This window comes from Rhodnius prolixus, unplaced genomic scaffold (assembly GCF_049639745.1).
Source record: "Rhodnius prolixus isolate KJV_2025 unplaced genomic scaffold, Rpr scaffold_1, whole genome shotgun sequence".
Taxonomy (NCBI): Eukaryota; Metazoa; Arthropoda; class Insecta; order Hemiptera; family Reduviidae; genus Rhodnius; species Rhodnius prolixus.
The window spans coordinates 28,488,872-28,516,078 of record NW_027411581.1 but is presented as its reverse complement, the minus strand read 5'-3'; the positions used below and the strand labels follow the sequence as shown (position 1 = coordinate 28,516,078).

The 27,207-nt window shown below is 32.4% G+C and overlaps 1 protein-coding gene across 1 annotated transcript; it reads left to right on the top strand.

Moving 5' to 3' along the window:
• Positions 1-3,484: 3,484 nt before the first annotated feature.
• On the top strand, positions 3,485-16,881 carry LOC141458346 (uncharacterized). Its single transcript, XM_074136203.1, has 7 exons — positions 3,485-6,708; positions 8,630-8,741; positions 9,443-9,563; positions 11,905-12,022; positions 12,787-12,870; positions 14,748-14,771; positions 16,407-16,881. Exons 1-7 carry the CDS (start codon positions 6,649-6,651, stop codon positions 16,557-16,559), a joined length of 672 nt encoding a protein of 223 aa, XP_073992304.1. The 5' UTR covers positions 3,485-6,648; the 3' UTR covers positions 16,560-16,881.
• The last annotated feature ends 10,326 nt before the right edge of the window (positions 16,882-27,207 follow it).

Here is a 27,207-nt window from a genome sequence, read left to right as displayed (position 1 = left end):
ATTATTCATCGTTATTGGACCGTTTGAAAACCGAGCTGCAAGAAAAACGCCAACAATTGGCCCACAAAACAGTCCTTTTCCATCACGACAACGCACCAGCTCACACCTCAGCAGTTGTGGTCGCAAAATTAATGGAAATAGGGTTCCAACTCGTTTCACGTCCCCCCTATTCTCCAGACTTGGCTCCCTCGGACCACTATTTGTTCCCCAATATGAAGAAATGGCTGGCGGGAAAAAGATTTTATTCAAACGAGGAGGTGATTGCAGAAACGAATGGCTATTTTTCAGACTTGGACAAATCCTATTATTCGGAAGGGATCAACAAACTAGAGCAGCGTTTGACGAAGTGTATAAGCCTAAAAGGAGACTATGTTGAAAAATAAAAAAGGTTTACCCCAAAAAATTAAGTAGTTTTTATTTTTGCACGGACTTTTCAAACGACCCTCGTACCTTGCTGTCTAACTTTTGAGTTTTGCTCGCGGAATTTTCAAAACTAATCCAGCATATCTTGTGGCAGAATATGTCAAATTCTTGCCAATTTTTTTTTTTTTTTTTTACTTTAATCTTCTTACAGTGCAATGAATTGGGTTCATCATTGACATGTCCCAATTTTATTTTTAGACGAGGATCGAATTCATGAGGATTGTGTAATCCACTTCTTCTAATTGTACACCTAGTACCGAAAAATTGGGCCCATTTCCTTGCAGTATGCCTAAAATCCTTGCTTTTCAAGACAATCCTAGATGACGACAGTTTTTTTCCTTTCTCTTTCTCAAGTATTGTGATCTTACAACACATTTGAAATTGAGTTTTGTGGTCTCTTGGGGGAGAAATATATGTTTTAAGATCTTGATTACGTACAAACCCACATGCAAATTAAACATCCAAACACACACACATATATACACGTTATAAGAGTCTAGGAAAAAATGTTCATTATATTGAAAATCTGGCTGGATTTAGGGTCAGGGTAATCACCAACAGATCTCTTGATGATCATTGAAAATGCGAAAACGTTAAGAAATTGGGGGGAAAACTGCGATGGATAGAATCAACGATATATTTGTATAAAGTCAACCGGATGTAAAGACTGATACAAATCGCTTAGTGGTAGCTACAAATGGGAATGAATGCGGAAGATAATAGATACAAACGCGGAAGATGTTCGTTGCAGCAGCAGAAAAGAAGATAGGTGTGAAGTTGTGGTAGATAATCCGGCCAGATAAGAGCCCGAGTAATAAAAGAACCTAACAGTTCCTCTTTGCCACGGAACCCTTTTCATCACTTTTATCCTTCACTCTCATTGTACGATAAGGGAACGGTCTACTACAATGAAAGATTTAGGGGTAAGACGTTTTGTCGACCGTGCTTAATGTTTATGTTGGTATATAATTTAAGATTTTTTTTTTTCTTTCTTTGGCTACACCATTCTCTGGCTGCAGAAGGACACCACCGGTACTGATGGTCGTGGTCAGTAGGACAAACCTGTTCTGATAGTTACAGGAAGGGTTCTGAATAATAAGCGCAGCCCTAATGTTATACAGTGCAAGGAGTTTACGATAAATCACAAACAGAGACGAGTATAGGGTCAGCTATTGCAGACAATACTGGCTACAACCCCTGCTTCCTTTTACTAGATGCTGTCATTGTCTTGTGTTTTCTGAAAGGGTTAGATACACAAAGACCTTTTCATTCTCTTCTTGTCCACTCGGTTACTTTCTTTTAAATATTACCTTCTACAATGCTAGTTTTTTTTCTAATATTTTGTATATATGAATAAGAATTTTTGGGAAATATAAATTTTGCTACATTAGAATAAGAAAATGATATTTACAAAAATAAATTAGTGTAATTAGATAAACAGTTCAGTTGAAAAATTCAACTTAAACAATTTCAAAATAACTACTAGTTTCATGTAAAACAGTCACCTAGAAGAAAAATATGTAATTTTTAATTTTGCTTTTCTCAAAATACTTCAACAATTTTCCTCACTTAATTTAGCTTGTTGAGTCTTCATTAGGATTCTTAGTGTTTAGTCTGTTCCCAGTCTAATAACACCTTGCCATCAACTACACCCCCAGACGCTCAAAAAATGGGCAGAATATCCTGGAAACTGGTCTTCATCTGGTCAATCAATTTGGGGTTAAGTACCCGACATTCTGACATCTTCATGGCGAAGAAGATTATCCTCATTGAATAGGAGTCTAAGTTGCCTCGTTTCTAGCCGGCTTGCGGTGACTAACTTACGAGGGTCGTTTGAAAAGTCCGTGCAAAGTCAGAGAGATAGCACTACTGGCGCGTATTGAAGTTATGTTTAGTTAGTAGCATCTCTTGGAAGAACACACGCCAAGTTTCAGCCAGATCGGTCTATTTCTTTGTGTTTGGCATTCGTTTGAATCGAGGAAGTCGAGTGATTTTCAAAAAATGGACGAAAAAGAATTTCGTGTGTTGATTAAACACTACTTTATGAAAGGCAAAACGCCTCAGGAGACTAAAGAGAAGCTTGATAAACATTATGGTGACTCTGCACCTTCGATTAGAACAGTTTATAAGTGGTTTCAAAATTTTCGGAGTGGCCATATGGGCACAAGTGACGCTGAACGTTCTGGACGCCCTGTTGAGGTTACTACTCCAGAAATCATTGATAAAATCCATGATATGGTGATGGATGACAGAAGAGTGAAGGTGCGTGAGATTGCTAGTGCTGTGGGCATCTCGAATGAACGGGTACATAATATTTTGCATCAACATTTGGACATGACAAAGCTATCCGCAAGATGGGTGCCGCGATTGCTCACGCTTGACCAAAAACGAAATCGTGTGAAGTGTTGCAAGGACGGTTTGCAGCTGTTCCAGAAGAATCTGCAGGACTTTAAGCGTCGTTTCGTCACTGTGCATGAAACATGGATACATCACTACACTCCTGAGACCAAAGAACAATCTAAACAATGGGTTACCAAGGGGGAATCTGCGCCAAAAAAGGCGAAGACCGTTCCTTCGGCCGGAAAGATTATGGCGACTGTCTTTTGGGATTCGCAAGGAATAATCCTCATCGACTATCTGGAAAAGGGTAAAACTATTACAGGTGCATATTATTCAGCGTTTTTGGACCGTTTGAAAACCGAGCTGCAAGAAAAACGCCCACGATTGGCCCACAAAAAAGTCCTTTTCCATCACGACAACGCACCAGCTCACACCTCAGCAGTTGTGGTCGCAAAATTAATGGAAATAGGGTTCCAACTCGTTTCACATCCCCCCTATTCTCCAGACTTGGCTCCCTCGGACTACTATTTGTTCCCCAATATGAAGAAATGGCTGGCGGGAAAAAGATTTTATTCAAACGAGGAGGTGATTGCAGAAACGAATGGCTATTTTTCAGACTTGGACAAATCCTATTATTCGGAAGGGATCAACAAACTAGAGCAGCGTTGGACGAAGTGTATAAGCCTAAAAGGAGACTATGTTGAAAAATAAAAAAGGTTTACCCCAAAAAATTAAGTAGTTTTTATTTTTGCACGGACTTTTCAAACGACCCTCGTATTTGCCAGCGACAAAGCACACAGTACACATACAAACCAAGTCATTAACTTTTACATTGTAATTATATAATCGATAGTGTACACCTCGAACCGGATCATAGAACATTTGACGTAAACTCCCCATTATTTGTTTTTGTTTTGTTTTAAACCAGTTGATCTCATAGAAGTGACCACCTTTCTGAACATTGAGCTGGGGATAGCAGCTTTTATTTAAAGGAAGTAAAGTCATGCTTAAAGACGGGCTTTACGACTAACTCCCGATAACGTGTCATAAGCGGAGCGGATTGCGAACATACTTTACTTAATTTTTTTCATTTATCACATTAAATGAAGATCATGACTTTGAATAGGAGTCGAACCCATTGCCACCAACCATTTAACTTTGAGGGCCGCTTAGGTGGTTATTCAGTATAATATATCCTCCTGCGTCTTTATTTATTGTGAAGGAAGGTTAAATGGGTAGCTGAATATTTGTATTTTGAAGGAAATTCCATGGATATTTTTTCATTTTTTGAGATTTTCTAAAAAATGACTCCGACGATTTTGATCAATAAGTTTATTTTAAAAATTTAGATTAAGGACAATTTATTAAGTGAAAAAGGGGCAGGAAGGCTCCCTTTAAAGTACCATTTTAGCGCAAGGATTCTCAGTGTCTTGTATCACAAAAAGAATGTTAAATTTGTTGCTAAACTTCCACAACCAGAAGTGTATTAATGAATATTTCTTTTTACTTTTCTGAGATTTCCTTCCCTAAATTGTGATTCCAGTGTGATGTGGAGTTTTTTTTAATTTAGAAAACGTTTTTAATAATCAACTAAGTAAATAGGGAGTTTGAAGTAATGGATAACTTAGAACCAGGATGGCCTTGTCTTAGGGAATGTCGTGAGAGTGTTCTCATTAGATTTTTTTGGAACTAATGAATGCACTCTGGCCAGGACATTAGCATACTTTTAGTGACGCTGTAGTACACCTGTTTTTCACTTCACTGTAATTAAAGGACCAATTGAGGTAGAAGGGGGGAAAAAAATGTAATGAATGAGTATTCCTTATTGAGAAGAGTTGCTGGTAATGGACAAACCGTTGGTACTTTAAAAAAGAAGCCCTTTCAGGAAATGTACGTTAAGGTAATTGCGTATAGACAGTGAAGAAGAAGGCTAGGGCAATCTGACCTTACATATAATTAGGGGTGTGAGAGCTGCGGACTAGGACAATGATAAATAGGGAGAAGTAGCCCTGTACAACAACCTCAGCGGTTCTTCCTTTAGTGTGGATGTAAACCGGCACCCTTCCCAAACGAATGATAATCCTAACTTGGAACTTTAAACCCTTCATACAAGATTTCTACCTCACAATGTCGCCTTTTATTTTAGGACAAGTTTTTGCAGGTATGATGTCCATGTACTTTCTAAATTATCCACAATATTTTTGACTCGAACTATAAAACTGGATATATTTTATTTTTTTTCTAATTCTGTAAACTTTTTGGAATATTGCTTAAAGTGATTGTATGAGTAATTCATGATATATAAATATACATATATATTTTTAATTCAATATTATTCATTGCCTAGCCCAGGGGTCGGCAACCCGCGGCTCGCGAGCCGCATGCGGCTCTTTTATCCCAATTGTGTGGCTCTTCAGCGTGCCCAAAATATATTATATATTTTAATTATATTGAAACGAATGGAAATTCCATTTATTAAAGGTATTTTTTCAAAAATAATTTTAAATGTGATAGGTTCGAAATTGAATAGAATTATACAATATCAAAATAAAGTACTTGATTTATATTGTAAGACTGCCGTCTTTTCATTCGTTATTATTTATTTGTTTATTTACTTTGCAATATGTGAAAATAAATATATAAAACATTTAAATGTTATTGAATATCATAAAATAATAATTTGTGAATACATACGATCTTCAGAGTTGTTCACACTATCATCCTTGCGGCTCTTGGTAAAATTTATTAAGATTATTTAAGGAAAAATGGCTCTCTACTTAAAATAGGTTGCCGACTCCTGGCCTAGCCCCAACAAAAATGTCAAACCATTCAATATTTTAATAAAAATAAGCACCATTATCTGTGTTCATTTACGTATTTATTTCGCTTTATTAATTTTTTATAATTCATTTGAATTGAATAAAAAGTCTTGATTACATCAGACTTCTCCTCAAATCATTTGTTTAATGGTGAAAAGTTCAAAATAATAAAATTTTTGTAAAAAGTAATAACTATTGTGAAAAATAAATTATTCCTTTTACAAAATTATTACACAACTATAAACTATTATAAAAGATGCAATAATAGTAATTATAAGTACAACAGAATAATTGAACTGTTGACACCCATGAATAGGTTGGTACCTAACATATTACATTATTAGGTTTATAATTATTTTTTATTGATTTTATTTTATTGCACAGACTTTCAATATTTTATTGAAAGGAACGTCAACAACTTAGGACTTCGCTACACTGATCAGCTCAGTGAACAGCCGGTCTCCAGCCACAGTTTAGCTACGGAATTAGAAAAGAATGAAATGGAAACATCAAGTAATTCCTGAAGTTAAGAATACAGGGTTTTGATGTTTTCTTCTTTATAAATTTTCTTAAAAAGTCACAGTTTTTTCTGTTTCTATTAAAACTTAGTAAAATATAGTGAAACAAAGTAAATAATTGAAATTTAGTATTAATAAAGCTGAAAGAAGTAGAAGATAATACCGACATAATGAGTTTTTTGTAATTTTCGTTTAAAAATAAATGAATAAATAATCATAGCCTATTGAACTTAATATCGATGAAAATAAAAGTAAAGTGCCACGGAAGTGCGTATTGTCAGCGATGTCCCTAAACTCTCACTTTAGATGAATAAAAGGAAATACTGTATACCGACTCTTTATTTCTGTAATAAACGAAATAAAAAAAAAAAAGAACTTGTAAATGATTTTATTTGTAAATATTGCTTAGTAAATTGATTAAAGCCGCAGTCATTTGTTCCTTCCCTCCAATCGCTGAAGAAATGATTTTGTGGTGACAAGTCGATGAACCGGAACATCCCCGACGTTTCTAACTCTCTACTCTCCGTATATAAAACTAAGCCAGATATATGGTGCAGTGGCAGAAAATCTCCATCAACTACTTGGATATGATCATGCAATGTATTCAGGTATGATAATTAAAGTATATTCATTAATTAAAGATATAATTACAAACAATTAGTATTACAAACAACATTAAACAAGTAGTTCGCTACCGGTTAAACACTTCATAGAATTTAATATAGTCATTAAAAAAAAGATGTAATTAGGCGTGGTTAATATAAGGTGTGAAGCGTTCCTGGGTTCAATTACAGGTCCATTATCTGGCCTAAAATTTTAAAAGTATACTTCTAAAATGAAGAGGATCTGGATATTCGCTTATTTCCAGTATGCCTTTAAAACTATGAAGCTCAAAAACCTAAACAAGTCGCAGAATATCCGAGCATTATCTTATCGCCGTAAAATTTGTCACAATGAGATTTTGGGAACTAGAAATTTACTAAATCTTTGTAGCAGTGGTTTATACATAATGCCACGACATGAGGCTTGGGCTAGAAGCTTGGGTATAGTACAGTTATTATGTGCAAAAAAAAAAAAACTTGAGCCAGATTATCTTATCTTTTCTGTATATAAAACACAAATCTTCGTGGCATTTTATTTTTTTACCATGAAATTTGAATGTGTTTGAAGCACTTCAGAGGCAAGCTTCCAATTCTTCAGAGATCCCTTAAGTTCAACTAAAAAGTCTGAAATGGATATCTAAAGTGTCATAATAATAAACAGAAACAATGATCAAATTAAATGCAATAACTTTTGTCAGAGAAATCTTTTATGCAACATACCTAGTTACCGCTTCATTTGCTGCCCATCAAAGCATTAAAACGCTGATAAAAATGCTTAGTAATACACATTTTTTACTAACTTTAATAAATAAGCAAAATTATTATTATTTTATCAGGCATTTATTAATTAATATTATTAATTATTATTGCGTTATAGATGATTTCTTGCGATTTCTCTAGCCTATAGTAATTGATTCTGCCAATAATATGTCCTCTTTTCCTCCCTTATGATTTTAAGGGACTGTTTCTGTTGTCTTTCAGCTGAGGACCCTCAACTAGAAAATAACAATGAGTGATCAAAAATCCGTAATTATCAATAGAAATTTACATTTGTACCGCTGAAATATTTGGAGTTTTGTTTTTGTTTTGCCAGCATCGTCTAGGTGCTTATCACTAGAATATCACTCACTCTCCATTCTTACTTATAATTACATTCGCTTCACACAGTCATCCCTCTGCTATATACAACTATTTACATATACTACAACTAATGGTTGGATCCGTACTCTATATTCCAGCCATCGTTATAGCTTAACCGAAATTAAAATCACGTATTCTTCTGTAATCATTTTCTTGCATTCATTCTATAACTTTTAAATACATTCATATTTCACTGCTAGTTCTGCTGTAGACTTAAGCACATGTACATATGTTGGTGGAGAATATTATGTCTTCGTAGCGAAATGGTGCATCTAAATACCTGTATATGTCGTCAAACATTCGTTTCTACCACATAACGTGGACATATCATTATTATATTATATGTTTGGAATCCTCCTCCTCATTGCAATCTACGCAAAGAGGAGAGGACCTTTTGTTGATCCTGTGTAGATACGAACCGTACACCGCGTGGTTCGCTCAATATTTGGAGTTCAATTAAAAGAATTACTTTTTTTCCAAACGACCGGCTTCCTCTCGTTTTGATTTAATTTAATGTTAACGGGTTTAAAATTTGTAAAAAGCAGAAGAATGCATCAAGTCCTAGATATGCTCCCATTCTGGTTTAATATTAAAATCAGTAAAGATTTCTGTGTTTATTATTATTTATTTATTTTTTGTACGCCACTCATTTAATTTTTCCAGCTCTAGATAAAAGTTCTAAACATTCGACCTATACCATAGTACCCATTAATTTCGTATCTCTAGGTTATTATTGTTTAACAAGGAAGGTGTGGAAATATATACTTAAATTATTTTAATTTTGTAGGTTTTGCTATTAACTTTTCTAACTGATTTCGCCTTTGTATCATCATCTCAGTATCAAATTCAAAGGCAGAATTCCATATCTCTCGCAAGATTACCAACGCAGCATAATGCAGGTTAGTGAAAATGTGATTTGTAATCTATATTTCATTTTATTGCACTTAAATTATTTTGTTAACAAAAATTGGGTCAGCAATGTTGGATTATATTGTTGTTTTTATCCGTCTAGCTCCGTTTTTTTCTCTCCTCTTCCTGACCGAGCTCAAACTTGCAGCCATCATCAGAGGTTGATTTATATTTAGTCGAAGAGTTTGACTTCCACTGTCAAAGCTTTAACACACACTACCCTTACCAGACCCACCTCCTGCATTTTTAAATAATTCACATCCTATAAAAGCAAGGGAGACTGTCACAGAATGCGCCAGTTTCGAGTGAACTTAGAACAGTTTCTGTAACTATAATACCTGTTGAAATTAGCATCTCTAAAATTGGTAACAATAACTCCTTCAAATATTAATCAAATTTATATGAAATTTGACAGGATAAAGACGGAAGGGTTCGAAGTTCTCTCGCTCCATTTGCTCTTAAATATGACTAAAGTAATGCTGACAAATTTTCGATAAAACTTCCTTGAAATTTAGAATTTAAGCAGCACATTCAATCGCCGCGCGTAGGTAATGATAATTGAAACGATGAGAAGTATATTAACTGTAATGTCATAGCGTACCCTTCCCAAAACCACACCAGAGTGAATCTTGGAGATCATGACACTTCTTTCAATAATCACTCTGCTCTTTTTTCTCACTATTGTTTGTAGAAGCACTGAAAAGTGAAGAAGAAAATAATAAAGCGGAAGCGACTGTATTTGATGAGATACAAAGTTTTGGTGGATTTGGAGAAGAAGATAATGGAGGCAGTGCCGACCACCACTATTTCATGTAAGTACCGTCTATCAAAGAGTTTGTTGTTCACTTACCTAAAATTTGTCACCTCCTTTCTTCTACTGCTTGAAGACAGAGGATGAAAAAGAGATTTTGCAGCAACGGTTTTTGACTTCATAAGACTTATCTCACAAAATCTTTGCATTTATTTTATCGGTGAAAGCCATGATAATAATTAAATAAGAGGGTATCAAATCTTCTCTAACACAAAACTGACGGAGTTTCCGACCAGAATCCGTGATACTATCCTAGAGATCAGTTCATCGTGGTCGGCATGAAGCTGAAAAATGCCAGGGTCACAATGATTTCTTAAGTACCTTCTAGACAATAGAATTAAAGGCAAGAGATTCGCGTAATTAGAGCCCCCTTTTAGATAACGAATTTCTCCGTCTAATACTATTCTTATGCCCAAAAGGTGATTGAGATTATTTTAAAATTTGTCTATTTTAGAAAATTTGTCAATTTTTTTTTAAATTTAATTTTGTTTTTTACTCACATACAAAGTTTTAAGAAACACTTTTTTTAATTTTTTACTCATTCGAAGAAATACTCAAAATTTTGATACCCTCGCAATACATTCTCTTATTACTATTATTTGAAATCCGCATTTCATTTCTCTTAAGTTCCCTTGAAATATTTCCTTCAAATTTACCAACATACTCACACCTACATTTCTAAAAAACTTTTTCGTCTCAATCATAGGGCAAAAATTTAAAATATTATATACCGGTAACATATTTATTACAACAAATTTGCATGCTCAATTTTGCTTCAATTTGGCGCTCTTAAGGTGTTGAGAGAAAGCAAAATACTGTTCAAATTGTTAGTTTCAGAATGCAGTAAAAAATAAAACCATGTTATTCATTTTTTTTTTTTTTTTTTTAAATAAGAAAAAAGCAACTCAATTCATCAGTGGGAAGGTTAGTTTTTTGTGATGTTATTAAACTTATAAATATTTCGAATATAATTTATGCAGTAGTTTGTACTGTACATCCTCCTGATCTTACAACGGTAATAGTAAAATCGATTAAATATTAACAATTTAATCGCTAAACAAACCTGACGATGACTTGCCTTACATTAAATAAATAAAATTGTTTACAACAATGAATTTCAAATAGGGATCAATATTATTTACAAGAAAAGCCACATTTGGTAGAATTTGGACATGTCTGTGAGGATCCAAAGGAATGGGAACAAAGGTACGAAAAGAAGGATTACAAGGCTGGAAGACATCAGGGGCAGGTCAGTTTGAAGTTGTGTTCCGCATCCTTGGAATGGCAGTAACACTACTGACACAGTACTTACTTTACTAGATTTGCAAGCATTATTGACAAAATAAGGTGTGCTTTTGTAATTAATTGGAGTGTCATTTTTTATTCCTTAAATTAAATTTTATCACTTTTTATAAAGCGTTTCGTATAATTAATCAATTCATTGTAATTCTGACGTTATTTAAAAGTTAGACAATGAAGTTGTACCTAAGTCCAGCCTTGTATAGCGTCATTAGTTCCTTTTAATGCTGCAGTTACATTCTATGGGTGATTTCTCTCGAGTTTACTACCTTAACTTGAATAGAACAGTTTTAGGGGTACTGATAGTTCTCAGCATATGATTCTTAAAAAGTTAACAATTTGATCTAAAAATAGTGTTTTTTTTAGGAAATAGTAAAAAACGGACATCCAAGTATTGCACAGTCTTAATTTAGTCGACTAATTTCTAACTTCGGATTATGTGTGCTCATTTTTAAGAGATTTTAATATTTAATGGTGGTATGAGAATGTACCACAAAACCCTTACCGCTTATTCAAAAGCAAAAAAGTTTTCTCTAGAGAAATGTTTCAAATAAAAGTTACGGTTTTGTATATATCGCTTGCAAACTCTTAAGGTTTTCCGAAATAATCTCAAAATAACTTATTACGCTTGTAAACATTATTTAAAAAAATATAATTTAATCTTTTTCTGAGAGGAACTCAGTAGGGTTTCTTGCATAAAAGTTTTCTAAAATTTAATAATATCGCAATTCATCCCATTGGTAAGCTCGGTGCCAGCGCGCTGAACTCGACCGCAAAGAACAATGTTGCCTTTGGATTTCCCCTTTCTAAGAGTCTTTAGGGCTCTCTGACCGATGGTGGGCATTATTATTTTTCAAAGGGCACTTCAGAAAACAAATAGATGTACCTGAAATTAGAAAAAAGTACTTCGTCTTTCCAACCAACAGTAAAAGAAAGTTAAAACGTTATTATTTATTAAACAAGTTAACTTTCACAAGCTCTACTTAACCTCTCACTTGCACTTTTAATGTTTTTCACTTGTTTAATCCGCTTGCTTGCTTCAGGTACCAACACGTTCCTAAGAAGGATCATTATGACTTTGGCTATAAACGTGGTAATGATCATCACTACCAAGAACGGCATGAAAAGGCACATCCCCATCACGGTCAATTTCATACTAAGGTACCAAAACTTCATTGCTAAATAAGTCGTTAGATTAGCTTTTTAAAAACTTGCTCCTCATCGCATTTTTAAAAATTCTGTTTAACTTAAAGAAACGCTATAACTATTATATGCAAATGTAAACCGCCTTTAAGCCCTAATTTTTTTTCTTCTGGAACCTCAGAGTAACTTTCTTATAGCTTAAGTCATAATGTAAGCTCAATACTATCCTGACGAAAGAATGGAATGCGGAAAGAATGCTTGAAAAAATTCATTTGCAATCTCCAATATCATTGATAAAATTAATATTCAGGCCGTTATGTCAACAAACATTCTTAATAAGGGTAATCACAATTTCTCGGATGTTATTTCTTCCCATCCTTTTATTAAACTAATGGGACTGTAGTCTCATAAACGACAACAGGAACATCATATATTTTAATGTATCTTATTACTTAAAAAGTTATCCTTTGAAAAAAAAAGTAAAAAAGCACCCCTAAAAGAACTAATGGACAGTTTAACCCCATCCTATGACTAATAATCCTATGGATCTTAATAGACACTAACCTAACGGAATTAGTTTCTTGTTGCAGTCGTAATGTTCTACACATTCCTGCTTTTTTTGACCATGTAATTCAGATAGTTGTTAACATTGCATGGGGAGCTAATTTGCGATGGTTATTAGGAATGTAAACTAATATAATATGAAATAGAATAAAGTTAACAATATGCGTTAATAATCGCTCTAAATATTAAGCTATGATATTGCTTTTATGTTGAACTAGGTAAAGTGGGGAGATAAACATGGGGGCCATGGAGAGCACTACTGGGACTACAATCACCACGGACATCATCATGGCAATGACGAGGTAATTAATCATCTCTTTTATAGCTTTCCTTAAGAAATATTTTACATAGAAGTATGTAATATAAATGTGGAATTTAATAAATCATAAGGCTGTTAAAATATTAAGGAACTAAAAGGACTTGGGGAAGCATACCAGAAACAATTGCACCACCTAATGTGGCAAATTTCAATCTTGACATTTGCACGAGAAGCTTAAAGATTTTTATTACAAAGAGAAGTTATATTTTTGAATTTATTTAAATAAATAGTCAATTGTCCACCCTTTTTTAGGCGTTTACCTTTATAGTGAATGAAATGGATCACCAACTCTGGACAATAGTATTTCTTAGTTCCTCTTTATCTACTTGCAAGAACTTGCTGACATGCAATTTCAATACATTTGGCCATCCTCAATACAGAAAACTCCTCAAATAAAAACTGATGTTTCAAACAATTTTCTTAAAAAATATTAGCACAGATTTCTTATTTAACAAACATATTTTGAGCTCACAAATGGTTAAATGTTTTACAAAATATTTCATGTAAGTTTCAGTACTTACAGTTTTATCAAACAAAAAAAAAATAATAAAAATAGTTGTCTTTCCAGATTAGTCTTGAGACATGTGCAAGTGAAACGAAACTGGTTATTAATCGAAATGAAAGGAAAGTTAAAAATAACTCAAATTTAGTTTTTACAAAAGATTTTAAACTAGATACTAAAAACATTTGAATTAGTGAATAGATATTGACTCTAAAGATATTATTGGAAGTTTTAGTCAAAAGTTCCAAATAAATTATTGTATTTTTCACAGAGGCATATTCAACAATCAGTTTGGGAATTTTTAATAATTATAAAGAAAGGTGTTTATAGAATTTAATAATTGAGAAGGTAATTAATATAAACAATCTTCAAGGGGAAGGGATTAGCTATGAGGTTAGCATACTGGACTCCCACGCGGAGGTCCCGGGTTCGAATCCAGCTGCTGACCCTTAGATTTTCTCTTCCTAGGAGCTTCTTACAGCTCACTGTCCTGTGATGGACAGTGTTGTCTGTAACGAGAGAACACTGTCCGGAGGCCGGCAGTGCACTGAAAAAAGCTCCGGGCGCCAATAACCTTAGATGTTGACACGCCTTAAATCATTAAAAAAAAAAAAAACTTACATCGCTATACTTTTATTCTTCTATAACCGTTCATGCTAAACGTCGAAACATCTCTGAGAAGGCATCTGCCACTGATTATAGAAGTTACATGTCAAAAAAAAAACAAGTGATCTCACGGTGATACAAAATAAGCAAACGTCAAAAAAAAAAATACAGAAATTCTAAGGAAGGTGTTAATGTTAGGTACTGCAAAATAGTTCCTAAATCTAAATTAATTTAGTTTACCTGTTGGTAGGCCAAATACTATGTTTTTAAATAACCTAGACAACTATTGAATATTGATGGAGAGGTGGAGAAAGTGAATGTTGCAATTTTCACGAAATTTGTTTGCGATTTCTTCAACCAGAGAATACTGCTTACACAAAGCCCTAATACTTTATTTGCAACACTTTTACAGTATTGGATGGGAGTTCACGAGTAATTTCTATGACCATGTTCTCTCTACAGCTCCCCTCAGAACCTTCATTGAGCAATCCCAGAAGAACTAAAAGAAAGTTTAAGAGAACTTAAGAGAGCTGATAAATTCATAAATCTCTTAACCACAAGAATGGCGATTTACAAATTAGTTTACTGAATATTTTAATTTTTTCTGCTTGAAGTCTTCTTACCTTTCTTAATAACTTTTACTTAAAATAGTTGCTTTTCACATTGAATTTTGTAATTCGCATTTTGTATGAAAGTATATTATTTTATTTTAAATTTTCTGGTTTAGTAATCTGAAATTTTAATTGTTCTAGGAAGGAAGGGACGATGTAGGAGATGTAAGTATAAATTTATAAAAACAAGAAAATTTTTCAAAAATTTGGTTTTTGTTTAAAAAGGTGGGAAATGATTGATTATCTGAACCACCAACCTTTTAATTTTATTTTCCGAACTAAATAAATATTCACCTCAGGATAATTGCTGCCTCAAAGAGTTTATCCTTTAGAAATCTCTTTTAAATCTAAAAAAAATCACTTCTCTAGCTAAGCTAGTAATTGATTAGTTTAAAAAATAATAATTTCTCCGCAATATAAAGCTTTTGTTAATTTATTCAATTGTTATTATGAGATCTACGAATGAAAGCATTTACTGAACAAAATATCCTAGACAAGGCGATTGATGTAAAGTTGAAACATCAGCGATCTTTAGAAATGTTATCTCGTTTATTTACTTATTACATAATTGCGTTAGATACTTTATACTACCAAGAATAACCTACTTACCTTCAACGTAAACTAATCTTTTAAAATAGTTTTATCTCATACATTTTCTACTACATTACCTGCTTACAAATTGATACTACCAATTTGTTGATGAAATAAAATTACAATATTGATTTATTACAAAATTTACAATTAGTTACATAAGAATATCAGTTTATTTTTTATCTCTTTCAAATAATTCATGCCAGACATACAATCTAAACTTATTTAAATAGCTGCAAAAAAATGTTGCAGGCGCTGGAGCATGTAGTTAAATTTTTGTTATTGTTTTTATCTTTCAAAGATTAAATTTCAGACCGAAGCCACTTTTCAAAACTTCTTTTCCAGCGTAACAACGTTCGATAGTTTGGTTAAGTAAGAAAATCTTTCAAAGATACGTTTACACTGAATAATATTACTAACTCTTCGCAATATATACTGGTCCTAAGAAACTACCTCTTCGCCAGATCTTCTTGAGTGGAATTACCCTGTTTGGGATCCCAGTAACCGCGGGAGTAACAATAGCCCAAATTTAGGTAGCAGGCGTATGTTGGAATTATCATGATCTAGAAATAATGCAACATACTTCGGCATGTCTATTTCTACATGGCTATTTGAAAACAACTACGTCTCCGTTTTACACACCTAATTGCAAATTACTTTCACTGGAAGCATTAATCCTGAATAACTAATTTTGACGAGTTCGGTTGGACTGACTACCGTCAAGGAAGGGAGAAGTTAGGGAACTATCTCTGCCTCCAAGAATGTCCACCCTTTCATAACTCAAACTCTTGGCCAGAAACTTGTCAACTTAACCACCATCTGTACATATTGCACTTGTTTCTTTTACACATAATTGTCATGTGATAACTGTCCTCACTCAAAGCTCAAGGTTAAAGCTCTTTTTAAAGGTTAAATGCATTGAGAAGACTCTGGGTGCAATTATTTCCTGACGAAAGAAAAACAGTTTCGGGCGTTTTTGAAACTTTCAACTAAATTACTCTTTGAAAATAATCATCTTAAGCTTTAGCTTATTTAGAGAATGCTTACTGTTTTACAAAGTAATGATTGAGCAGACTTTCAACTGGGTTACATTCTACCATATTCTATTCAGTTTTACCCTACAAAGTGATAGTGTTGAAAAAAAAAAAAAAAGGCAAAAATTCACCCTTGAAACTAGAGTCTAATCAGATTCCAATATTGTTTTTTCAGAATACAGAGGTAAATGAAGACGTAGAAAGAGTTGATGATGAGCTGAAGATGAACGAAGATATTGGTAAAAATCTAGTGTTCAATGTAGAAACAGGAATAGTAATGGATAGGATCACGGGGCGGAAATTTAGACTACAGCCTGTTTATTCTTAAAACTTTTTTAAGGATGTATGCACAAATCTTAGTAAAAAATGTATGTGCATGTAATAACATGCAGTATTGACTGTGAAGCACCTGTAGTATAGCTTTATTTCTCCTAAAAATAGTCGGTTCATAACATAAATTGTTAATAACTCCTCCATTTCATGAAGTGTGTGAATGCAATATGTTTATTATCACAGTCACAATTAAAACGAGTTCAAATTTAATGGCAATGCACCTTCAATGCAGAACTAAATTAAGGTACATTATATACTTTTTTTTTTTAAATAAAAAAATTCATTTTCTTTCCAACCGACTGATATTTTTGTTTTTAAATTAGGTAAATCAAAATAAAATTAATGAATGTATAAATTCAAACAAGAATCTTTAATAATAATAATAAATTAATTAAATATAGAATTTTCATTTTGAATCCCTTTTCCTTTAAACTGTAGCGTTATTTCCTTTATGATAGTCTGGGACTTTGGTGAAGTTGCAGGCACTTTTACTTTCTGAATTTTTTTCTATAAATCCCTGGTCATTGTCAACTCTACGAAATTTCTTTCATCCGCAGGCGTACTCAAACTAGTTTTCCTGAGTACCTTCTATTAACTTTATGCAGGTAAATCCAGCACCCAATTATCAAATTCTCTATGCCCACTAAAACAAATTTTCAAAAAATGCTTCTAGGTTCAGTCTTACAAAAAAAAAATTCAAAATGCTTTACAACCAAATTAAATTTATTAACAGTGATGCAATTTATATTTTATGCATATTATTCAAATCATTTGGTCATCGATTTGTACTGCAATTTATAACTGTTTAAATTTAAATAGTTTATTTATGGTTTAATACAGTTTATTGATACTTAAAAATCTATTTCCACTATTTAAATTATTTTGAGTTTTTGCAAATGTAGGGGTAGCATCTATAAAAATATCAGCTGCAAACTTGATGTGATTTTCTGGGTTTAGTAACGCTGTTCATAAAAAAAAGATCTAATTTCAAAAAATTACTTTTGGACTCATGTCTCTAAAGTTTCAATCCCCCCCCCAAAAAAAAACTATATATTTTACAGAACCAAGTAAAAATATATCATTCCAATGTCTTTATAAAAATATATTCATTTTAATTAGCACTTAAAACTTGTTTATCGGGCGAGATCGCCTGTGTTCTCAGAAACAAGTTTAATGGTAAACCCTACGGTAACCATGTAAATAAAAACTAACTAGTACATAAAATATGTATATCACAAAATGTAAATAACCAATTCTGATTAAATGGCTTTGAGAAAAAAAAGGGGGCGACCCTTTTGCATAAGGAAATCATGTTACAGTTCAAGGGTCACCAGGTACCCTACAAGATTTAATAATCCCTGAGCTTACACTAGGTCCAGTAGTGACCCTAGGAACGCCCCGGAAGCAAATTTTTTCACACGCGTTAGTCCACTAAACAGGATTTTTAATCCTGCATACAAATTTACCAACGGCTATTTCCTTGATCTACATTTAACTGGACATTACTTCCGCCTGTGGACTTGTTGCACTTTGACCTGTTCAAATCGTATGCATTAAATCGCTTGTCAACGACAAATAGCATTAGTAAGAATTAAGTGGGAAAGTTTAAAGTACATAGCCAATTTCTAAACACGTTTATTTGTTACTATTTAGACGGTTTAAATACAGTAACTTCTAGATTTGTCCTATAAAAATCACTAATTTAATGATATTAATGATAATGATGAAATGATAATGGCTAAGCTTTAATCAGAAATTTGTTTGAACTTGCGGAAAATAATCTTGTATTATTCAAGGGAATAATAACAATTAATATCCTTTGAAAAACGGTCTACAATCAAAGAAATAGAATATAAGAAAAACAAATTTTTTCGTGCTTAACCGTATAAGCTTCGCAAATAAGATCCTCATTAATTATAAAAATACAACAATTTGATGCGTATGATACTTGATATATAAATAGTTGAATCCTATGTTGGGCAATATAAGATTGGTCCATCACTGAATTATTATTTACAATAATTTCAGATTGTCATCCATCTTCCGAAGATAGATGCATCAGTTATGTACTGAAATGGAATTACACTTTTAAGGTTTCTGACAAACAGATAGTTCAAAACTATTATTACATAATTTCTCCAGAGTGGACGTGTCCCTGCCCAAACTCCAGGTGATAACCCAGGCTCTCTGGTGGTACCCCAGGAAGAGTGGGGAAATCGGCAGGTTGGGATCACCACTCCCAGAATCCTTAACACTTGAAGTGGGTACATCTTCCTTCACCAACCGACAATTACAAAGGATTATTGGAGTGAAACGCCCTTCCAAGCCAGCGTAAATTGGGATAGGTTATTTACACCAAGAGGACGCCCAGGACCTCGAAGACTTTGCTTTCAACCCAATCGTACTAGTATAAAAAATTGTGACCAAGACCTAACAATTATAATACTATCTATTTTTTTCCAATTACAGTTGAATACTTAGTTACATCATGTAGATTGGGTATTTGCTCTGCTTTCCCATTGTTTATTTTTAATCCTCATGTTTCATATTTCCATATTAACTTTCTGCCGAGTCATTAATGATGTCCTGGCTATTAGTGTTTACAAAACTACTGAGAGAAATTATTTTAATTAAGTAGCTGAATGAACTATTAACACATTTTGTATTCCCCTCTACTTCAAAAGAAAACCGGGTGGATAAATCTATAAATGATTCAGATAAATCTGATACGCACAGTCATCACAGTTGACCTAGAAGTAGGCCACTTTCAAAGGTTTGGATAGAAAGAAACATATTTTTTTCCAATCTGCAAGGTGGAATCTTATAAATGGTGGCGTATATTTTATAAACAGCAGTCATCGTTGGAAAGAGTGGGTTGCAATGTAATCTGTTGGTTAGATTCGCCTTTAAAACAACTTTTATTGAAGATATTAAATATTTTCATATGATCGAATCATAAAATTAATAGGTAAAACAGGTAAGTAGTGAAGTTTAATGCTTTAAATTGGACCACTCCCAGAAATGACAGGTTTTGAAAAAGAAAGTTGCCGTTTGTAAAAATATAGGGCATTTGAAATAAACATTGGTCTGAATTACGTAAAATATTGGTTAAAAAATAGACTGGGGCTTCCTTTTTAATTCATATAGGTTCCTGTTTGATTATTTGGAACATTTTTGAATATCTTTGTTTTTAAATGATCTTGCTATTTCAGGAACACTTTCATATTAATGATCCATTTTTAAGATTCAAAGTTGCTTTATTTTAATGCCATATTCTTATTTATTTACTTTAGAAAAATTACTTTAATAAGTAAAATAAAGTGATGCTCCTCTTTTTAATAAATTTTAACATTCAATTACCTGAATACTAAAAGATGAGTTTAATTTTATATCTTTATATCACAGGGCGATCAGATCTAATCTGGAAAAAAAAACATAATACATAATATGCTAATCCGCTAACGTAAAAAAGTAATAGCTAGGTAGAAAGTGAATAATTTAGCATTAACTAAAAAACTCAGAAAATAATTGAAAATATTTTTGACAGAAACAATAGAATGTTTCTGGAGAGGAAGATAAGGTTAATGGCTTAATTGTTTAGCGTATAAAACAAATTAATTAGGTATTAACTCTATAATGTTCGTGCATTACTCTAGCAAAGCATAATTTTCCATTTTTCCACTTATTAAAATGCAATCGTGGCGAAAACAATTACGAAAATTCTAAAAAAAAAGTAGCTAATACCCCATCTGGGGCAGTCATTAATATTAGATAAAATCGGAAAAGTAACGAGTAAAATAGGTTCATTAAAATCGTAGACCTACTATACATAGAGTAGAATGACATTTATTAAATATTATAAATACATAATATGTAGCTAGTTACATGTTCAAATCTGCTTAAATTGTAGCCACTGAATTAAGTATGTATACATGTTAAAAATAATGAGGACAGTAGATGTAAAAAACTAAAGGATCTACTCTAACTTCCTTAGCAAAAAAATAAATCACTAATTCTTCATAATGGATGTATTAATGAAAGCTAGATAGCGTAATCAGATTGGCTTGTATGTATAATTATAACTAAATATCCCCTTGCATAATGAATAATTCTTACCATTGTTAGAATTACCTTTGTGGGATGAAGGTGTTTATATCTACTTTACTGCTGTATAGTTATTTTCTTTTTGAATACAGTGAAGAACATATCCGCAATTGTTTTAAAATAAACTGTAACTTTGACTTATATTAACCGGTCAGGTACCTTTTAATTGAATTACCACAGGAGCAGGATTTGAAAATACTAACTTAAATCACTTTTTATTTAATTTTTTTTTCTGTTTAACAACGCCTGTTATTTAGTAGCATTTCAGTCATTTTCTTTCAGCAGTCCAATAAAAATTATCCTGTTAAAATATTTATCTCTGTCATCAATAGAGGCGCAAGGTTAGTGAAAGCAGGACAGAGAATTAAATGCTCTCCGTTCATCTCAAAACGGGCAATCCAGGAAATCGGCAGTTCTAATAGCAAACCTAATTTTTGCAAGTAATCATACTCAGCTAACAGCTTGAAACTAATACTTTGACCAAAGGGCTAGATAGGTGGGAATTATGCCATTTTGGTTTAGAATGGATTTCTTTTTTTGTGGCTTTGTATTTCTTATTTGCTCCTCCACTCCTTTTTCAATTACCTTCTTGATTCTACCCGGGCGTCCCTTACTGGGACAGACTTAATTAGGGAAAATCTATTCTTTCAACGTTTGATGTTTTGACAAAAGCTTTGATGATACTACGGTGTGATGGTTCTGTGCTATGATGCTACTATGCCACGATGATACTATGCTATGATGATAGCCAAATTTCAATTTAAGCTTTCTAAGAAAGAATTGCATTGAGCAATTTGTTTACCACTCAAGAATAAACTTTGTTTATACTCATTATACAGGCGTATGTAACCCACTCACTATTGTAAACTCAAGTCAGAAAAAAACTATAACGTTTTATACGAGTTTGCAAAGGTCAATTACAATTGAATATAAATAATAAAAGCTTTCAATCCATGATTAAAATATGGTGTAGAATATCTAGGCGTAAAACAAACCAGATATTCATAAAAAATATTTTAATCTGAACATTTTATATATAGATATTTATTCAACAGGAGCCGAAAGAGTGTTTTGGTTTTAATTGAGTGATGGTGCCCTTTAGTGAAATTCTAGAAGTGTGAGTAGCGTTATAAAATATGTAATATTAAAAGGTAAGCCAGAACGAATCTAGCCATTGAAAGATAAAACCTCTTTTGAACATGTAAATACTTAATATTCTATTTATTTACCATTGTAAAAAGGCAGGAATGAAATACACCATTTAACTCTCATTATACTATATAAATAAAAGAAACAATGGCAAATATAACCATAAATTAATAGATATAAATAATTAATTAGTATAAATTTAATTTAAATGTCCACAAAGAAGGAAAGGAAAAAGAAGAAAAATTAAAATTTTAATGTACTGTTCATCTTCTTTGGTGAGTGATTAATTCATCTAGTAAAGTAGAGAAATTATTACAAATCTCAGTTCTAGTTTTATTTTCTCTTACACTATCTACTCAGAGAAGGTATAGTAATCGTGCAGACTTTTGGATTTGATTGTTCATCTGAAATACCCGTTTTGTGGCCTCTTTGAGCCTGGAAAAATGGTTTATACAAATAGATGTGCCTGCGAATGTATAATATAGATATATACTCGTATATATCCACCGTAACTCAAAGATGAAAAATCTGGCTTTTTGCTTAAATGCCAATAAAGGATGCAATAATGTTTTGCCAAAAATTGGTCAACCAGAAGACAATTTACTTTATACATTTTACAGTTTTTTTAGGATTTTATCTAAAATTGCTCCTAAGTTTTTCTTTAAACAATCTAAGCTCAGAACTCAGATGTTAACTAATTGCACTTACAAAGATCAGTGACATTTATTTAAAAAAAAAAAAAAAAAAATCGATTAAGAAATATTTTGAGATAGGGAGAGTTGGGAGTTTCCTCTAACATGCCATTACTGTTAATTGTACTGTATTGGCACAAATAATATTCTTAAAAATTAAATGTGAGAGTGAATTTCCAAAGTAGCTGAAAGCTGACGGACTGGAAGATCTAATTTTCCCAATAGATTTTATCACAAACGGCTCCAATGATTTTATTTAAACTTTGCATGTTGATTACATACACATAAATCTATAATAACTTTCACTTCAAATATTTTCCCCGTAAATTCACTATTTTGAGAGAGGGGGCAGATTGCTTATATGGTGAGAAGTAATTATGATTTATACGATCGGAGTTTGAGAATAGTAGATTTGGTTTATTTATCTGTGCCAAGCTTTCGACTAGGGACTAGATCATCGTTGGAAAAATAAATAAATAAAATAAAAATATATTAATTAATTAATTAGTATAAGCCCTGATGGTGATATTTAGTTCCCAGGTTAAAATCTTGGCAAAGATAAATAAAAAGATAGCGCTGAATTTGTCAATAATTTTCCTGCACTTTGAAAACTACAAAGCTATTATAAAAAAAAAGTAAACAAAAGGTAAGCCTCAATGCGGAGAACAGGAAATATTGTTCAATTAACCAATTTAACAGGTACAAAGAAAATAATAGAAATACTGATTTTCAAAAAAGAAATTGTAATGCATGTAAATAATTGAACAAGCCCTAATTAAAGAGTGTTTATCATTTTAAAATCATTCATTGAAGATGAAAGCTAGCTTAAAATGTCCAAACACACTATGTTGCATGTTTATAATAATTATTAACCAGCATACGATTGGACATCAACTTGATTGATGTACTACGCATGAAGCACATACTTTCAACGTATCTTGTAAAATGAAGAACGCACGTACTGCCTAATTGAGCCACTAAACATAATATAGTCGTGTAACACTTTCACTGCTGTTACAGGAAGTGGAAATAATCCAACATTTCTATACTATAGGCATCAAATCAATTTGCCCTTGAGTTATATAAACTATTAAACGAATTTTCTCATGTTTAAGATTTTTTTTTACTTTCCAATATGTTAGATGTTTGATGGAAAATTTATGTCACTTCAAAAAAAAAAAAATATTACTTTATTTTCTCTGCTAAATTAAAAAGTTACTGGGAGTTCCTCTACTTGAGACAACTTACTGTTCTTATGAGCATTTTTTGAAAAAATCTGATTCGTTCGGAGATTTTTTACCGGTATAAAATTAAAGATTCTTTCCCAACTTCTGGCTAAACGATAAAATAACTACGCTACCTAATGCTCCTAAGACGAAAATAGAGGTTTATAAAAACATTGTATTTATATGTTGTTCTTTAAGTAAGAAAAACCGCAGAAAGCTCATGATTATTACGCTCTTTTTCTGAAACTAATGATTAAAGATGGTTTCATGATGTGCAGCTAGCTGTACTTAGTTGCCCAACTTACATACTACGTTACAGATAAGCCCTTAGAGTTTAGAGAGGACGTCTGACCATAATTGTGTACAGTTTCAACTTACTTTTTCTCAAACCAAAATTTTTAAAGTCAGAACTATGATCTCGGCCTAGAATACCAAGTTTTAAGGAGATCAGTTGACTGGCTGGGCAGATAGAAACATTGAACCATTTTCATGGTTTTCTCGTTAATGAATACGAAGATTACATCAAATTTGGTACCCCTAACTTTTCTTAAAGAAGACATCTAACGTTAATTTCAACTTCTTTCAGTAAATATTGATCTTATAAATGGCCTTCAACCACCAAAGTCATGTCCTACGGTGGCAACTAATATTAATCAAATCAAATATCAAATATGAACTCAGTGATTTTTCTTCTTTTTTTTAATAATGAGACCACATATTAACAGAAAGGCACAGTTGGCCGCTCTGCATAAACATGTATAAATAACTACAAAGAGAGCAAATTTAGGTTTAACATTCCAGAACAGGGACAGCTTTATTAAAATATTCATTTATGCATCCACTTCAGGAAAAAATATTAATAATTAGTCGACCAATTGGAAACTAAAATGTGGAATTGACGAAGCAAATCTAGATAATTATCACCTTCTTTTAAACCACAGAATTACGATATTTATTTAATTTCCACAGGCGAAAAAGAGAGTCTTTACTTCCAAAAGAACAATTCCTCGGGATAATTTCGACATTATGACAACCAATGGTAGATATTTATTATCAAAATGGGGACAAACTTATGTAACAAATCAGGGGCGGGTGTAGTGGTTATGAAGCGTGGAATCGAAAGTGGGAGATCCCTAGTTTGAATCCCACGTGTAGATAATTTTTATTTGTTAGACAAAATATCAATTGTAGAGTATGTGCTTCCGCCCCCGTCCACGGCACCTAATTTAGTAGTTGGACGTCAAGCCTCGCCTTAAAAATTAGGCTATTACTTTATTTTCCTTTAATTTATATAACATATCACCTCTAATCAACTAGCCACGGCTAGCGAATATGAGTCACTAACTATTGCTACCTATAATAATCTCTGCAAGCATTAACAAGCCCCGCTAACTACATTTAAATAGTACAAGGAAGGTGGACACTTCAAGAAAGTTTATTATTAGAAATGTAAAGATTTCATTAAGAAGAAGTATTAGTGTGGATTAGGTGCAGTTAAATGCTGGTAAAAATATTAATTTGGTTAGTCTTATACTTACTATCAGGAAATAAATACATTTTCCATCACTAATTGCACTTTTTGGAGTAATTGCACTTATTTATCAGACCCTACACTTCAGTCGGCTAGTGTGTGATGTAGCTTTCTGAGCGTAAATCCACATACGTATACCTTGAAATTGATAAGAAGCAGTAATTCAGTAATTATCTAAAAAACTGAAATCTGAACAGTCCATTTTCATCATGTTTTTGCTAGAAAAAGTAATTATTTTTTTATATTGGGCCAACGATTATCATACTGAATAATTCCAAAGTGAAAAATGAAAGAGAGAAAAATTAACTTTTTGTGGTTTGTTTTGGAAATTTTAATAATTAACAATGAAATAAAAACTATTGAAAGCAATATGATTAAGGAATAGAGAGCGATTTCAGATGGAAGAATGTGGCCGATACAATGCTGCACAGTTGACCACAAATTCTAAAACATAAGCATAATAGGTCATTTTATTAGAGTGCTAACCTCTTATGTGTTTACAAGGAAAGAAAAAGAAATCTTCACAAGCTCAAAACGTTTATGCAAATGCAAATTAATTACACTCCAAAGCTCTGCTTAGGAATTATTTTTATATAAATTTAATTTTTTATCACATTAATAACAATTTGTTGAAGTATAGAGTTGACTGAGTGCTCAGCGTCCTTGTAAAAATGAATCTAACAATTAACATGCAACAGGTGTCAGTCTATTATTTAAAAATCAAGATGCGTTTTGAAAATCTACTGGTAATTTTAATTTCTGATTTTGTATTTGTTTATCAAACGGGCGACATTACAATGAATGTCTTTAATGAAATAAATACTAAAAGTACTAAATAAATATGTACAATGTAGGCAACAATATTACAAGAGTATTAAGTATACATACACTAAAAATTGCTAACACACTTAACAAGTGCAGTTTATAGGTTGTACAAGTTTTCTGAAAGCAATTTTTATATTTTGGGGGAGAATATGGGAAAAGTCGAAATTATCAGATAGTAGATTAGCTAATCTGTGTACACACAGTAAAGGGATAGTAAGATTAGTTACTGGATTGGACGGACAATTATTTTAAGAGCAGGAGACAACAAGAAGAAATTAAAGTTAATTAGGGAGAAGATCTGGACTATCAAAGGGGTCTCTAGTATCTAATTTAAAAAATATTATTATATCAGATTTTTGCGTCTTACTTCCAGCGATTGGATGCACCATGATTTGAAAACCAATGCACCCGTTTGTATTAGAACCTTAATTCATAGTCAACCAGTTGTATAATTTCAATTTGGTTCTATTCTGTTGTTGTGCAGTTCTTTTTACAGTGATCAGGGATTCCTCCTTTAGATATTTACTGGAACATTATGCGCAAACAGATTAATGCTACTCTGCAGTGGAACGCTGCCTGTAATTTCCTTGTAGAATAGAAGCTTAAGAAGGACTTTCTCAACAAGTAACAGCAGCTTATTTGGGCTGAAGTTATGAAAATAGATGATCGGGGTTCATCCTATATTTCCAACGAAACCTAATTTTACTTTATTTGTTTTATATGATATTTACATCTCGACTAATTGTTGTAACTGTCACATTAATAAAAACGGAATAATTGTTCAGAAACGTCCACCTTTCAAACACTACACCGGATTTCTTATTACTGGAGAGAAGTTTGAATTGATATGTTGTTCTTGAAATTTAGGAGTTAGAGAAGATATTGCTGATGATTATTTATTTGGAGTAAAAATCATAAATCGGTTTGTAAATCCGAGTGATAATGGTGAAATGGTGATTATTTAAGACACAGATTCCATTTAACACCTAAACGCTATTAATTAATTAGTAACACTTAATTAACTAGTTTAACAGAAAGAAAAAAGACTGATCTCGTAATTATATTCACAAAGTTAGCAAATTTTTATACATTATGCTATTAAGGCATGTTTTATTT

What these genes read in the sequence shown, in the direction of transcription:
- LOC141458346 (XM_074136203.1), top strand. Translation starts at nt 6,649, where the DNA reads ATGGTGCAGTGGCAGAAAATCTCCATCAACTACTTGGATATGATCATG. An exon ending in TGATCATGCAATGTATTCAG is followed by an intron (nt 6,709 to 8,629) that starts GTATGATAATTA and finishes TTAATTTTGTAG; the next exon opens with GTTTTGCTATTAACTTTTCT. An exon ending in ACCAACGCAGCATAATGCAG is followed by an intron (nt 8,742 to 9,442) that starts GTTAGTGAAAAT and finishes TATTGTTTGTAG; the next exon opens with AAGCACTGAAAAGTGAAGAA.